We start from the raw sequence: 16475 nt of genomic DNA on the forward strand, positions 1-16475 counted from the left end.
TCCTAAGTTAGGACTAGACTCTTTGTGAAATCGACCCGTGACTTTAAAGGCAGTGGACACTATTGGTAACTACTCAAAATAATTTTAAGCATAAACCTTACTTGGTAATGAGTAATGGGGAGAGGTTGGTAGTATAAAACATTGTGAGAAAGGGCTCCCTCTGAAGTGAAGTAGTTTTCGAAAAAGAAGTATTTTTCCACGAATTTGATTTCGAGACCTCAGATTTAGAATTTGAGGTCTCAAAATCAAGCATTATGAAAGCACACAACTTCATGTGACAAGGGCGTTTTTTCTTTCATTATTATCTCGCAACTTCGACGACCAATCAAGCTCAAATTTTCACAGGTTTATTATTTTATGCATATGTTGAGATACACCAGGTGAGAAGACTGGTCTTTAATGATTACCAATAGTGTCCAGTGTCTTTAATACTGAAAGTATTTAACATAGTTTGAAGATTTAATTTTTTTAAACTGTTGAAGAAACACTTTAGAGGAGTCTATTACTTAAAAATTCTGTATATATAACAAGAAAGGCAAACAACTTTTTCTAGAGGATTGGCAATCATAACAACTTTATTTTTATTAAGATTTTGTCATGAAACTGAGCAACCCCTGCCATAATAAAACAAATAATATTTTAGGTAGTCGGGCTCTTGTGTGGGTGACGTGATTCTTCACCAGTATTTCCATGGCTCAACTTTATTTTTCGGCAAAGGTCTCTGCAGAAAAAAAAAATAACACAAATGAAAAGACATGTCTCATTGTTAACATTAGTTTTTGGCAAAATACAAGACAAAACCAGGGGATCTGCGGGCTGAATTGTTTCTTTCCCCGTCTTTCACCTCTGTGGACCCCCTGTTCCAATCCCACCCCAGACCAGTGCCTTGCACGTGGATTTGGTTCTTAGTCTCTGCCTGATTGCGTGGGTTTTCCCCCATTGGGGTTTTCCTCTCACGTCTTAACCATTTAGCCACTGGACCGCCCAGCCACCTATCGATATACTGTACGTGGTAGGAGGAAACCTTGCTAGCTTGTGTTTGTAGAAAAAAAGGAACGTCAAAAGAATCTTCGATAGTCATTATTAAGCTAATGAAGCTAATGATGATGAAATTATTTAGCTCTTACCCCAACAAAACGCTCATCAGTAAACACAAAGGAAACTGTATTTATTCATCATTCATGATAATATTGTCGAAAACTCACGCCTTCGCATTTAATCAGTATATAGTTGAGTCAGATAAAAGCCTTGAAAAGCTATTGTGTCCGTTTTATCTTTACAAACAAATTTTCGCCATAAAAATTACCGTAGCCGTTTAACGAGAGACATTTATTGTTCTCATGCGAACTTGTACTTTTATACAAATATCAAGGTTCAAATTGTGCATAAAATTTAAGCTGTGGCTATCTTTTAAAATTTGAACTACGATTCCAGTAATTAACTGCAAGAATCTTGAAATATTAGTTTTCAGCAAACTCGGGCGGTGCAGGGACTACAGGGTTAAACAGATAATTCCTTCTTGTCTCCTATTCATCCTGTTATTGTCGTAATCAAAGACAAGAAAACCAAACTCTACGGTTCACTAGACGCCATTTCAGTAAGCAACCCTTCTGATGCAACAATAGAAGTGCAGACAATGACCATCCTCCATGACTATTTCACGTTTCAACAACAAAAGAGCTCAAGTTTAGCGCTGTTTGATGTGTCATGGAATAAATAAAATCTCTAATAAAATGAAGTATAAACATATTATGAGAACCTCTTCTTTGAATTGTTTCCCTTCACATAATTATACAATTATTTCCCTACAGTTTTTAACAATAAGTTTCTATTGTACCTTGCTAATGATATTTTTGTGTGGTTTGAGGGCAGGACATGGAGCTAGCACTAACGCCTCTACTGGACTGACTGGAGGTGTTTTCAGGCATTCCTATTAAAAACAAACACAACAAAAATTCACAAAGTTACAAGTTGCGTCAAAGAGATAAACTTCAACAACAAATTCATCAAAATACAACACTGTGCCTTGTGAACTCACTCATTCTCTCTTCTGTTACAGTAGTTTGTTTGGGTTTGAAAAAGATAATTGACCATTAGGGAGCTCGCCAATATAGGGATGGGTAGCTCAGTTGGTAGAGCGAGGTGCATTCAGGTGTCATTGGTTCAAGTCCTGCTCCAGTCAATTTGTCTTTGTTCAAACCCAAACTATTTATAAACTTACCCAGTCAGTTTCCCTTATGGTTTATTACTGGTTAATTTGTTTGATTACCAAGTTGTCATGGTAACACGCCTACCCTTGGGCGGAAACAGGGTTAACAGTCACAGTCTGTCAGGATGTAGGCATGTGGGTATCATCAACTACACAAGGAGCCACCCACTCCTGAGGCTGAAACAGTGTTACCCCTTTACAGTCCCTAAGCATGTAGGTATGGGCATCATCCACTAGGACCATGGTTGGTAGAGCAGAATGCACTACCTTCCCAATTTTTACAAAGCAATTATAGTTAAGTGCCTTGCTCAATGGCATAAGTGTCATGACCAGGATTTGAACCCACACTGACTGCTGACAGCACCAGAGCTTGGGTCCGGTGAAGTAGACCGCTCAGCCACGACACGCCACAAGCTTTCTGAGAGCTTTGTTTTTTCCCCATAGACAATGGCCAGATTGGTGAAAAGACTTTATCAGTGTCACTAGCCATTGGCCAATGTGATCAAGGCATTTAACTCAAATAATATTGTTGTTTTACCTAGACTGAATTCAGCACAGCTGTACACGATCATTACCATTATATTAAAGTTCATAACGACATAACAAGTCACATGGAAGACTAACTGTTACTCTTTAGAGGTTTTACCTGTTCGATCGGTTCGGGAGTAGCGACAGGTTCATTTGACTCGATCGGTTCGGGAGTAGCGACAGGTTCATTTGATTCGATCGGTTCGGGAGTAGCGACAGGTTCATTTGATTCGATCGGTTCGGGAGTAGCAACAGGTTCATCTGGTTCGCTTGGTGCCACCGGCACTGTAATAATAATAATAATAATAATTTATACAGTGCAAATTCCAAAATAATTTTGTTCGAATGCAATAAACTATAAAACATAAAATAAATAAAAAAATACACTGTAAAAATATACATATGCACACATTCAAATGAGAAAAGGAAACACCAATAATATTAATGTGTAGTACAGTAAAAGGAGCCAGACACTGTCATTAAAGAGCATTTGAGTTTTAAAATTTATAAAAACAGTGACAACAATCAAAAAGAATGAGCCATCAACATCATTCCAAAGTTTTGTTACCAGCCAAGGACAACCGCTAAATACTAGAAAGTCCCTTACCTGGTGGAGATGACGGAGTACCAGGGAGTTCCATTGAGCTACTGCAGGATGGAGTGCTTGTCCTGCTGGATACGACGATATCTAAAAAACCAGAAAACAACAGTCATTACGAAACAACTATTGATTCATTGGGAGGATGAAGGTAGCCGGTTGCTGAGAGATGATTCTCGCATGCAATTATGTCCTCCATGCAATACTATCCGGAGGACATTATTGCATATGTATGTCTGCCGGACGGTTTTGCATATGCAATCGTGTCCGCCCGGACGCTGCTGCATAATGCAATTGTGTCCGCCCGGACACATTTGCATATGCAGTTGTGTCCGCCCCGTGCAAAACCGTCCTTGCAGTAAATTAAACGCCCTTGGTCGACGGAACACATTCGCAATTTCTTTTACAAGCTAAGTGCATTTCATGAATGACATGAGAAATGTTCGGCCATTGATTGGGTTGGGTATTCGCTGCAATCATAAAATACGTGAATATTCATGCTGCATAGGTTCAGTGCATGCACGCTCGCTTACGTGCACACATACTTGTACATTCATGTACATGTCCACCGGACGTTTTTTGCATAGCCCCGGACACAATTGAATATGCAAAAGTGTCCGGAGCGGACAGTATTGCATGGCGGACACAATTGCATCTGACATGGGCACTTGCCAGGGTGCGACTCAGTTATGGAAGTTGGAGTAACCAAAGTTTTCTGTTAAATGTGCCATTTATTTTCTCTGTGTGCGCCTTGGGTTTCTTTATTGACAGACATGTGCGCGGTATAAATATATAACTATTATAAATTATTATATTACCGACAGACTGTGCTTGTCTCGCTCTTGGCTTGATTCTAGCGAGTCCAGCGTCAATGTTAAATGGGCAATCTTTGGACCAGTGCCCTGACAGTCTGCAGCTGAAGCAAATGTCAGCAAGTGGCATGCCTGTCCAACAAAAACATGGAAAACTAGAGCTGAGTGATCGTTTGCGAACGAAACACAGAGCTGTTCCACTTCAACTGACGGATTCTTGAAAACTGCACCTTTATAAGGTAACATCATGTGACAAGCTTTTTAAATAAAGCATGTTCATGTAAAATAACGCACTTTTTGCAAATTCAAGATACAACTTGTTTGCATTAACGTGACAATATCTAGAGTATTTTTTTTGACATTCGCTTTTTAATGACAGTTAAATTTTTAACTTTCTTTAGCTCTTCTGTTATTTCTGTACATGTACTTGTGAATTCAGGCCCAAATAAATATTATATCTCTATTGTAATAACATGGGGGTGAAAACAATTGAAAATTTTATTTGATTTCCTCACACCTTCTTCAGGGACAGTTTCAGGTTCGTGGTCGAGACCATCATCTTCAATTTGTATGCTAGTAGGGTCAGGTAAAAACTCAGTTTCTGTCACCTTTGACTGCATGGGTAAGATCTGTGTAAGAAAAGAGAAGTTTGAAAAAGAGTTTAAAAAGATGAATGCTGTCAACATTGCATTTCTAGAGGAGTAAACCCATTAAAATGTCTACTCATTTTGATTGAAAAAAGTAAACTTGATAATTTCCGAATTAAAAAAAAACACATACTGATAGCATACTGATCGAGAAGTTGAGTTGTCAACCACGGGTTCTTCTGAGAAACCACCACTACTCAAAAGAGATTTACACAAGGTGCTACAGCAACACCTCACCAGAAGGAAACTTTAACTGCCATCTAGAAAGATCTTAAAATCAACTTCAAAAATCAACGTTAATAACATTGATAAAGTTGTGTTTTAAAATGTTTATAAATGGAGCATAAATTGTTCAGCGCCAAGAAGCATGTTTCATGGATGGGAGCTATATAAATTGTCATTATTATTTATTATTATACATCATCATTTAAGAGAGGGTAAAACGTTTGGTAAATACTCGAAAATGCCCATAAAACTCACTTGGTAAAAAGCACTTGAGAGCTGCTGATATTATAAAATGTTGACCAACAAAAATTATCAACAATGTGCAGAAAGGCACTTTATACTGTCACTCAAAGTGTCAATCTTTCTGCTAGGCTAATTTTGCATCTATTAAATTGTTACAGTACCTGCCGTCGATTTCACAAAACTCTTCCTAACTTAGGATTAATTTTAGGACTTAGGACGAGTCCCAACCCTGCACTGTAGCATGCAGACCTTAAGATTAATCCTAAGTTACTCGTCCTAACTCAAGATAAGACGAGTCCTTTTTTGTGAAATCGACGGCTGCTACTAAAACATAGGATTCAAACTGTGCCTCGAGATACCGGACAATCTCATGGTCTAGTTGGTAAGAAAACAACGCTCTAGAATTGCACTGGTGATGGGTTCTAAAGAATTAAGTACACAAAGCAGTATAGAAACACACATTGTTGCAAACCAAATTTACTAAACTAGAACAATCTCGTTACCCTGGAGTTAAGTGCCATCTCCTGTCGACGCTTGTCTCGTTTACGCACAAATGCTGCTCTGACCTAATAAAGATGGGCGGAGAAAAGTAACAATTCTTTGTAACAAGATAAAGTACAAAGGCCTGTTTCTTTATATTGATTATTTCTTCGGTTAAAAGGGATTGTCTCACTAAAACATTTTGATAACAAGTTCAGAGGAGAAATATTGCTATTTAATGACAACTTCCCCCATCACTTTTCTGACAGTCTCCCTCCAACAAAACGGTTGTACATAACCCGACAAAGAACTCCTTCTCTGTTCAAAGAAACAGGGTCCAAGATACAAAGGTCGACAGGCCTTGAAATAACCAAAGGCACCCACAGCGAGTGCCATGGTGCCATGTGCTTTTGCTGTGGTGCCCTTTGCAAAGTTCAAATGCAAAATTGCTGTGCCCCTTGACAAGCGAAGTTCAGGGTGGACGATTTTCAGAGCTCTATAATCTTATCTGTAGGAAACTGTTTATCTCACCGAGTAAACATTTCATGGCTGCCCACATTTTCGGGCAGTTGGTTTTGGACATCAGATTTCCCTTAAAAACCTATATGAGATGAATAGCTTCTTCTAGCACAAACAAACCAGCTAAGCCCTGGAAAATCTTGCTTAACAAAAACAGATTACCAGCCAACATTCCATCAAGTTTACACTGTTGTGACTGGTGCTCCACTCAATTTTTGTTAAGCAGTATTTTCTGCTAAACAGCTTGATGCAAATTGGGCCCTGCAAGTAACTCTTGGAAGGATTGAAAGTTCACTGACCTCTGAGTTGAATACGCAATAGATCAGAAAGATGAAGAGTCCCTGGAGAGTATTGAAGATGATGAAGAGATACTCGAAAACCTCTCCGCTGCCATCGAACATTAGCAGTCCAAAGAGCCACGGCATTCCCATGATGGGCATGAGAACGAGGGCGCCCTTCACGCCAGATCTTACGACAAGATGAAGGACAGAAAATCAGTAAAACGTAACATCTCACCAAACATGGGACCTATGTCATACTCGCAACTGAAGCAAAACATTTTTCTCAGAAAAACTGAATATAAGGTCAACTGACTGGGTTAATTTTTTAATATTTAGGGCGACCACCAACATTAGAACTAGATAGCACGCATACAGTCAAAATGAAATGTACTTTGATTGACATTTTATTAATCCAAATTCGCCAAGCAATACTTTTTATCTAGTTAGCAAATTTTAACTTGGTAAAGATTAGCCCCCAATTTCATAAAGCTGTTAAGCAGAAAATAGGTGGGGCACCAGTCACAACAATGTAAACCTTGTGGACTTTTGGCTGGTAAACAGTTTCTGCTCAGCAACATTTTATCTTTGCTTAGCAAGTTTCTGTGCTTACAGGCTTTATGAAATTGGGCCCTGAATATTTAGCTTGTTAAGATCAACTCAAGCTTGGATGGCCTAAGCATCGGGTCAGTGTTTGAGATGTTAAAGAAAAGGACGGTCTAACAATCCGGGAAGTTTGACATCACCCTCCCCCAACCACACATTGACATTATTTTACTCACTTGATGTGGTCATAGTTTTTCTCTTGATGTAACCGAGCTGATTTCATAATGATCCGGATCACCATCGTAAAAACAATCATGTTGAACTACGAGAAATCACAAAAATAAAGTACATGGTCAAAATACGATTATGCAATTCTTTTTAATACTTGGATTGATGAAGGAGTCTTAAAGGCGAAAAAGAAATAACTCTGTCGAAAAAATTATGTTTGTCTCAAGTCAGAAGCTGCTTTTTAGGGGCTATTTAGAATGGTCAATGTTCAATAAAAATTCAGATATTTTTTTTTGAAATTGTGTTGACCCATCGACACACCCCAATTTACGATCCATTATTTTTTAGAAAAGTTTTATGAGAGATCGCCTTACCTCACAAGACCAGAAGGCAACTTCAAAGTGAGCGCTACACTTAACTGATTTGGGCTATCGATTTAAATCAACTGCCACTAGGGGATTGCCACCTACTGGGCTGAAACAGGGTTACCCCCTTCACAGTCTGTAAGGATGTAGGCATGGGGATTCATCCACTAGGAGCCACCTACTCCTGGGGATGAAACAGGGTTACCCCCTTCACAGTCCATAAGGATGTAGGCATGGGTAGCATCCACTAGGAGCCACCTACTCCTGGGCTGAAACATGGGTACCCCTTCACAGTCTATAAGGATGTAGGCATGGGGGATCATCCACTAGGAGCCTGGCTGATAGAGCAGAATGCACTACCTTCCCAACTTTTTATGAAGCAATTATGGTCTGGTTTTGTTTCTACTTACCATTACAACTACTATGACTGGTACTACAAATAAGAAGATACTGTACCCGACAAGCCAACAACTGCAAGAAATAAATACATGTTCTATGATTCAAAAGAATGAATGAATACTTAGCACTGCAACACTCCTAGGATTGAAAAAATTATAATGATGGTAAGTATTGTCTGAAGCTTTGCATGGTGTGAATGACAAGGAAAAAACTATAAATAAATAAATAATAAAATAGGTCTCTTTAGTGGGAGTGTTGGCTCTGAAAAGAGCTGGTTTTCAGGAGTTGAGCAAAGTACACTGTTTAAAACGTCGAGACCACACCGGCTCTTTTCAGAGCCTTCGGCCTCGAGAAATAGGTTCCTCTTCTGGTCACTCAAAGTCCCTCAGGGAAATAGACGTACACTAGTAACCTCATTGCCATTCAAAAAGTGGATAATAGTTACTTCCTAAATATTATGGTAGATGATTGGAAATAAATTGTTCATAATTGATTATTTACGTTGTCTTTGATCCGTATCCTCCGTTGTTTGCACCAAAAGATATGGCGCATATTACAGCCGGAGCGACCCATCCGATGAGAATGTAGCGGTACATCTTAATGTTCTCACTGCCGTAGACTTTGACCACCTTCATGTAGAGATGCACCCCCTCTACCAACATCCAACCAAAGACCGACAGGTAGAAGAAATGCAGAAACAGGGCGATGATCTTGCAGACAACCTATCAGAAAGCAGATAAATACATTCAGTGTTGTAGCTAGAACAACTGTAGTGTTTGGGCTCTTAATCCAATTTAGTCCACCAATGGCGAGCCGTTCAACAAAATTATTCATGTTTGGGTATGGGGCCATCATTGCTGAAGTGCAATCAAGGGGAAATCTGTGCTGGGCAGCACAGTGTATTTTGCTCAGAGTATTTTGACCACCGTGGCTACAACACTGCTTGCATTATAAGGTCAGGTGGACAGTAAAACATTTGGTGTACGTTTTTTAACATTTGCCAGCCCAACAGACTAAGAAGTTTGCTGTGTCACTGGCTTCTACTCTGCGCAAAGAAGTTGTCGAACTTGAGAAAGAAATCGATTTGAATACAGATGAAAAAGACAAAAAGGCGGCGTCATGATAAAGGTATACTTTGCAGGAATAGTTGAACAGACTACTGACCGGGTTTCCATTTCCACGATCAACACCGCCAACAAATAAGATCAGAGCCACCAAGAGAGCTACAACTAGGTTAGTATGAATGAAAATACGATCAAACTGCAACATCGTCCTGATAGAGAGAAAAATAAATTGATAAGAAACAATTAATAACTATTCAAAATGAGAAGAAAAAAATTGCTTGCATAGTTTAACATGAATTTAACTTGTTTTATATGCGAGCACAAAGACATGTACGAGAACATTTATGTCATTTTTCTTACAAATAAATTATACCTGAGAACTCATAGAATTGAACAAAAATTAACAATTGTTTTTCTTCATTATTTTCTTGCAATCTGGATGACGAGTTGAGCCAACATTTTCAAGACATTGTTACTTAAGGTTACATGAAGTTTGGATACTGGTCGTCAACAATTACCCATATTATACCCTGCTTTTAAAATGAGACAATAACTTGCTTACCACAAATAGATGTAAATAGTGAGTTGGAGGACCAGTGCTAATATTGACACCCCAACGCCAATATAAGAAAGCCAGTCGAGAGGTTCCAAGACTGTGATTTCTGGTAGAATCTTAGTTTCCTACAGTGAATATTAAAAACACAAACGTTATGGTTAGCATGTGGAAAGCTCTATCTGTGGGGGGGGGGGGTCTTCGCTAAGTATGATCGACGACTTTTCTCACAAAAGAACAACTTAACATTGTTCCGATCAAAAAAAAATTACGCCAATCCTTAATTAAAAATGATTTAGCAAAGTGGTCATAAGCAAAGTTTGTTAGTTCATTTGGAGATGACAATACTCTTAAATAAATTTATGGTTGCAAAAAATCCAAGATGCTTTCATAATTTCTTAAAACATTAATTTCCCTCGGTGAGGCGGATGACCAGCTGTGCCTTTTATATCACTTTTTAATCTCAACTGCACTATTCTGATTCAGGCTCAGGTGTCATTTTCATCCACATCTGTTGATTTTGTTTGTTTTGTTTAGTTTGGGGGGTTTTGCATGGAGGAAATTTTTTGTCAATTTAATTAGTTCTGAATCTGAATCTGAATTACACAGTCGGCAAAGCATCCTCATGGAAACATCACACCAATTTTTAGTAGAAGGAAAATTTTCCAAACCATATACTACTACAAAGGGAATCCTTTCTCAAAATAGTTTATACTATCAACAGCTGCAGTCCTTCTCACCAAGTAAGTTATTGTCATTATTTTTTGGTGCACTTACCAATCTATGACCCTCACAAACAAAATAGAAGAGGTATACAGAATTTAACCTTCTTTTTTATTAGTGCTTGGCGATGTTGTGATAAAGATACAGTTTTGAATGAGTCATCTCTTGACCTTTTACCTTATAACTAATGTACATAAGAATCCCAAAGTTTGTTGAATGACTGCAGTCGCATTTCGAGAAATTTGTTGTCGAGAATACCGTCTTGCATCCCAAAGTTGACCATCTTAAAAATAAAAATATAACAGCAAATCAAAACATTCTCATTTAAAAGAGAGCAGACTTTGTTCTGCAATTTCATAGTGTACGTGAAAGAACCCCGGGGTGGATTTCACAAAGAGTTAGGACTAGTCTTATCTTGACTTAGGACGAGTAACTTAAGACTAGCTATGCATTTTTGATATCTCTTAGGACCAGTCCTAAGTTAGGACTAGTCATAACTCTTTGTGAAATCGACCCCAGAACACTTATGGTTTAAAAAAAGATTAACCCTGGTGTTTTTGGTTCACAAGCATGCATTTACAGGTTTTCTTGCGTTGTGAGCTCCAGTGACTATTAAGTTCACTTATGAGCCATCCTTGGTTTCATTGCCAGATAATAATAGTTCTGGTAAGCAACATTTTGTTGTGCTTACCTACATTATTTGCTAAAAGCAGATGAGGTTGTATTGGCCACAGTTCACATGATACAACGGTCATAAATTTAAACTTACGTTTCGTTAATCTCGTTCCAAAATGCGCATATGGGTGTTCTGATGACCTCATAAAATGCTGTATCATCAATGGGAAGTATTTTTGTGCCAGTATCCTAGCAAGAAAATTACAAATCGGGCAATTTGATGACTGACAGCTCATTTTTGTCAATATAAAAAATGAATTGGTAAATACAGGCACAAGCAGCAGAATAGGCGAAGACAGTTGACATTTGAAATTTCGTCGAGAATATTAGAGGTTTTTATTCAAGCTAGATTCAGGACTGTAAATTCTCCAGGCAAGGTATGTCAACACCTCCCACATCTACATTCATTGGACTTTCCATGGGAGGGGATAACTTGGGGGCGTGTCCATTGGAGGAAACAGAACCGTGCAGAAATGTTTACTCTGAAAAAATTTCTTAAAAAATCCTTCGCTACAGAATCTTTGTACCCGTGATTTTGTTAGGTCATGGTTTCTTTGTGACAGCAGTGCTCTCTGAGAAAAATGGTTCTGACAACAACCCCCCAAAACCTGTCTATTTTAGGGGGGGGGAACCTTTGGAATGGAAAACAAATTTGAAGATTTCAGGCATTAACTAGTTAAAGATCAACAATGCTCAAGGATTGGTTAATGATTACTTCAATGTGCTGAAGGCGGAAGGTAACGGGCACCGATGTCTTGTTGCCTTCAACAAAGAGCGAGAAGGTCAAGAGGGCGCTGTTCACTTCTTGAGTCGTCTCGTTGTAAGCAACTTCTGTCCTGCAAAGTCAGAAAAAAATAGAAACTGACTGGAAGAACCGTTATGGAATGTGAAGCTTTAGGGCCGGACCGAATCTCGGCCGGCCATGGATTTGTCCGGAACGCCCAAGCCCTATTCTACAGCCAATGTGCATAGCTGAGGTTTCTGGTATAGGATGCAATTTTAATGGGTCTTCGTTATAAAATACCACCATCTTGTTGTCTGGTTCCCTATAAACAAGGGCGTTAATGTATACGACATAAAATTTAACATTAAGGGGACAGACTATTTCTTCTTCTAGCCTCCGTTTGAGTTATTCCATTGTTGACGTAGTTCTAATAAGGATGCTCACATTTGCAAGAACAATGGACTTACCTGTTAAGTCTGCTGCCACCTAGTGTCGCAAAAAGTCACCCATTATAGATGAGTCCATGCTAGACTTGGCCCTTGTCTTTATCCGCAAGGATAAAGACAGGTCCCTGCTCTCAGAGCCAGTGTTTCCATTAGATACAATTATATGCAGTGACATGAGCTTTCCATGCCCAAACAGTACAATGCTGTCACGTCCGCAATAGAATTTGACTGCGTATCTCTATGTGAAATGAATGAAGGTCAAAGGTGAAAGTACACGCCGGTTTGGAGACGGGTCTCTGGCCTTATTCACGAGCCTCGAAGCGTGACGTTAGATGTTCAGGCTAGGTCCAAGCAAGCCCCTATTGCATGGAGCTGCTAGCACACATAGCTAAGCATAACAAAATTATGCTTACCAAAATAAGGTAACCAGCCAAATTACCATCTAGCACAATTTGTAACTGGTATCCTGCTCAATTCTGCTAAGCAGAAAGTTAGTAAGCAATATTTTCCAACTAAAAAAAAAAAAACGTGTTTTCCCTTTCAGCCTCGGTTTTGTAATGCTATGAGTGGGATATAAAAAATATGTCGGTCTTGGTTGTACTTACTCTGTTTCGTTCAGGAAAACTGTTCTGTTCAGATTATTCTCTTTCCTCAAGACCACCAAAGTGAAATTCCCTGACAAGTAAAATAAAAATTAAAATATCAAAAAGATGAAGTGCATTCTCTTCAGCCTAAAACCTAAAGCCTGATCCATAAAGGTCGTGTTTTTGTGGACAACGAGTCAATATGGTGGTTTAAAGTGTCTTTCTTATCAAACTGTTGCCTCCTAACTTGAGAAAAGTCCCTACTTGAGAACTATAGTTGGGTCCCAACTTCAGTGTTACAATTGGGACAGCCTTACTATAGCTGGAACTCGCAGATCTTTTCTCTGTGCAGAGGATCAACCACTGAGACACAAAGTGTTCCCGCAGAAGGTGCGGGTGCGTGATGGTGGATGGAAATGCAGAAATAGATTCTTATTAATTTCTCTCAAGTTTTATCAATGATTTCCAAATATCACTTACTAGTCAAGTTCTAAGTCGAGAGAATTTTCAGATGACTGAAATTACTTTATAGAGGCCCACAGACTGATTGCACTGTCGGGCGATCCCATCTATAGTTGGGCCAACCCAACTGCAGTTGGGATGAATCTACAGTTGGGATGAATAAAACCATTGGGTTTGTAAGACCACTGCCCGTCTTTATCCATGGTTAAAGACTGGGGACCAGCCTCCCATGTGATGTAATGTTCCCTAGATCCCTTGCGTATCTTGCAACATGACCCAAACAGCGCCCTCTCTATGGTCAATAAAGCCCTAACATTGGGCGTGAGTGTTGCGCAGACACACATGCACGTTTTCATTGACCTAATTGATGGCAGCCAATGCATGTGGTCTACTACTTTAAGTACACCGACATTACTTACCATCATCAGGGTCAAAGTCACTGAAATCCGCATCCAGGCTATCCTGGGATGATGAGGCAGAAGTTTCCACTTCCTGGACAAATTCAAATGCTTTAAGATCGTCTACAGTCTGGTAGCTGCATAAGTCAGCACCTTTGGTGGCAAGGTATAAAAATGTTGGTTGAAAAAAATATCAAAAGTACAAGCATGAGCAATAGTTATGGAAGAAATCTGTTCCATTCCACTCACTGTTAACAGGTAGAGCCATAGATTGGTAAATATGCCAACAATTTATGACCATAAATTCTTATTTGCTGAGAAGCAATGCAGCTTTGGAGAAAATAGTTTAAGACAGGATTCCGTTTGAGGTTGTATGGTTTGGATAATTTGTTTAGCCAAAAACGTTTGAATCTGAGGTATGATTCATACATGCTCAGAATTGTTTCAAGGAGTGAGGTAGGGACTGAAAATCCAATTGCGGTGTTCTCAAGAAACCAAGGTCTCCGAGGTGGAAAGCATGCGAGACACCACACTATGACAACCCGTCCACCCATAAACGCATTCCATTGGGCAGTGCTCATTTACTGTGTTCTCTTTTGACACTAATAATGCTGTTGAAAAATTGAGCAGAGAAACGACTTGCACTTTTCTACTAACCATTGCAAGTCAAAATATCTTGCGATCACTGACACTGTCCTGCCCTTCTTTCAAAATCAATCTGCCTCGCCTTTCTGTTCTTGTCTAATTATACTTACTGTTTTGTTGTTTTGTGAGCGTTGTGCAGTTGCCAGGCGCTAAAGTTCCAGCCAAAACCTTCATCGCATTTTCTGTGTTAGACACTACATCCATCTCATTTTCAGTTGACTGTTAACGTAAACAACAATAACTTGATTTGCAAAAGGGATAATGCACATTAGTTTGACACAAATGCCATTATGTGGAAAGCACTGTTTGTTCATTGATTTCCCCAGAGTCCTGTGAAAAATTCACAGGCATATTACCAGGCCTGGAATTACATGGGCCTTCATTGCCATTGGTCTTGGCTTTGGTGCCCCTTAAAAATTTCCCATTGACTTTCCAAGATTTTCCAACGGAAGTGCCCTTTGCAAATTGAAAATGGCCTTTCCCCTTTGAAGATGAAATTCCAGGCCTGTATTACTCTAGTGGGATTCAACCCCATGACCTTAGTGTTCTAAAGCAGATGTCTTATACCACGCACTAGACCGACGGAGACTGCCCGATGGCTAGAAGAAACTTGAATCTGGCTGTATTTTAGCGGCGAGTACAACAACGAAACAATAGATGTTAATTTTGCATTGGGGATAAACAACAATAACAACAACAATTTTGTAAATTAGGTTAATGGAACACGTTGCCTTGGATCGGACGAGTTGGTCTTCACAAAACATTTGAAAACGTTTGTTATAAAATGCATATGGTTGGAAAGATGTTTTAAAAGTAGAATATAATGATCCACAAAAGTATCACTAAAAAATGCACGTTTTTCATTTTACGTCGCGAACTAACACGGTCGGCCATTTATGGGAGTCATAAATGGCCGACCGTGTTAGTCGACGAGGTAAAAAGAAAACCACGCAATTTCGAGGCATATTTGTGTAGATCATTGTATTCTACTTTGACAACATCTTTCTAACCATAACGATTTTATAACAAACGGTTACAGAACGCTTTTCAAGGACCAACCCGACCGATCCAAGGCACTGTGTTCCTTTAAATGCAAGCAGAGATTTTAATGTTTAATATTTTCTTTTCAATAGAAATCATTTACATAGAAAGAAAAGGAACAAATCAAAAGTGTCATCCAGTCATCTTACCAAAGTCTGTTCAGGTTCCGTTAGCTTTGAAAACACGAACAGAACATTCTGCAAAAATAAAAATGTCAAGGAATTGGACTTGTTGTCTATTAGTATTTAGTATTACTATCTAAAAGTTTTTGGAGTCTTTTAAATAAAAGTGTATTGATTCAGTTTGCAACACATCGTATAGGAGGCAATGCATAGTGCGGAGTTAACTCCCTGCCCCTTTTTTGTAAATTTTAATATCAATGGTCTTTTTTCTGCTTAAAAAAATATATTGTCAAAAACTTATTTTAAAAAGAGACTCACTATCTCATCTCAACTCAGTCTCACAGTCAATCTACTTACTTATTTTTTAGACATCACCAAATACTATCTATTAGGTGGAAAATTGTCCAATCTTCTTAATAATGCACGTCTTAAGACATAATGATTTATAATGAAACATAATTGTAGCCCAATAAATAGTGTCAATCCACTTCGGATACGATGGATAACTTTCCGTATGGCGCCACCACTTTTTCACTCATTTTTACAAAAAGGTATATCTCATTGAGGTAAATTGGATACTATATTGTATCATATCAAATGAAAAAGTGGTGGCGCCATACGGAAACTTTTCCGATACGATAAGTGCACTCAGGTCCTCAGGATAACCTAAACTTCCTAAAATAAAAACTAAACTAAAGTCGTACACACCACCATGATCATGTACACCAATCAATGTACATTTTTGTGCGTGGCGGGTCCTGTGAATGACTTTTCTTCTTCTGTTGGCAGAATGACTTGGTATAAAACCCAAAACGTACTCACTTAAGTTACTGGTTGGGGCTCTAACATCATCCCGCCCAGATGAGAAACCTTGGAGCATGGTAAGAGCCATGCTCCCCACAAATTTAATAGAGAGAATTTACAGACAAAACTGCTACTCTGGGCTGTCTCTGTCGAAAGC

At 38.9% G+C, this 16475-nt stretch overlaps 1 protein-coding gene across 2 annotated transcripts; it reads right to left on the reverse strand.

Moving 5' to 3' along the window:
* Positions 1-583: 583 nt before the first annotated feature.
* LOC139952185 (adhesion G protein-coupled receptor L3-like) lies at positions 584-16475 on the reverse strand. 2 transcript variants are annotated; one of them, XM_071951218.1, is made up of 21 exons: positions 16337-16475; positions 15542-15589; positions 14462-14570; positions 13728-13859; positions 12868-12937; positions 11808-11928; positions 11187-11281; positions 10595-10700; positions 9704-9822; positions 9242-9350; positions 8579-8799; positions 8089-8149; positions 7322-7407; positions 6561-6729; positions 5766-5828; positions 4665-4776; positions 4154-4279; positions 3345-3425; positions 2856-3022; positions 1838-1930; positions 584-721 (listed from the first exon to the last, which is right to left on the reverse strand). In XM_071951218.1, the coding sequence occupies exons 3-21, from the start codon at positions 14553-14555 to the stop codon at positions 677-679; spliced, it is 2070 nt and encodes a 689-aa protein (XP_071807319.1). In that variant the 5' UTR covers positions 14556-14570; positions 15542-15589; positions 16337-16475; the 3' UTR covers positions 584-676. The 2 variants fall into 2 exon arrangements, with proteins under 2 accessions (XP_071807319.1, XP_071807321.1); XM_071951220.1 differs by lacking the exon at positions 4154-4279.

This window comes from Asterias amurensis, chromosome 20 (genome assembly GCF_032118995.1).
Source record: "Asterias amurensis chromosome 20, ASM3211899v1".
NCBI classification, from domain to species: Eukaryota; Metazoa; Echinodermata; class Asteroidea; order Forcipulatida; family Asteriidae; genus Asterias; species Asterias amurensis.

Excerpts from the sequence above, each read along its gene's own strand:
- LOC139952185 (XM_071951218.1), bottom strand. The coding sequence starts at position 14,555 with ATGGATGTAGTGTCTAACACAGAAAATGCGATGAAGGTTTTGGCTGGA. Across the intron at positions 1,931-2,855 it reads CTCCCGAACCGATCGAACAG|GAATGCCTGAAAACACCTCC; the intron begins GTAAAACCTCTA and ends TGTTTTTAATAG. Across the intron at positions 722-1,837 it reads ACAAAAATATCATTAGCAAG|AGACCTTTGCCGAAAAATAA; the intron begins GTACAATAGAAA and ends TTTTTTCTGCAG.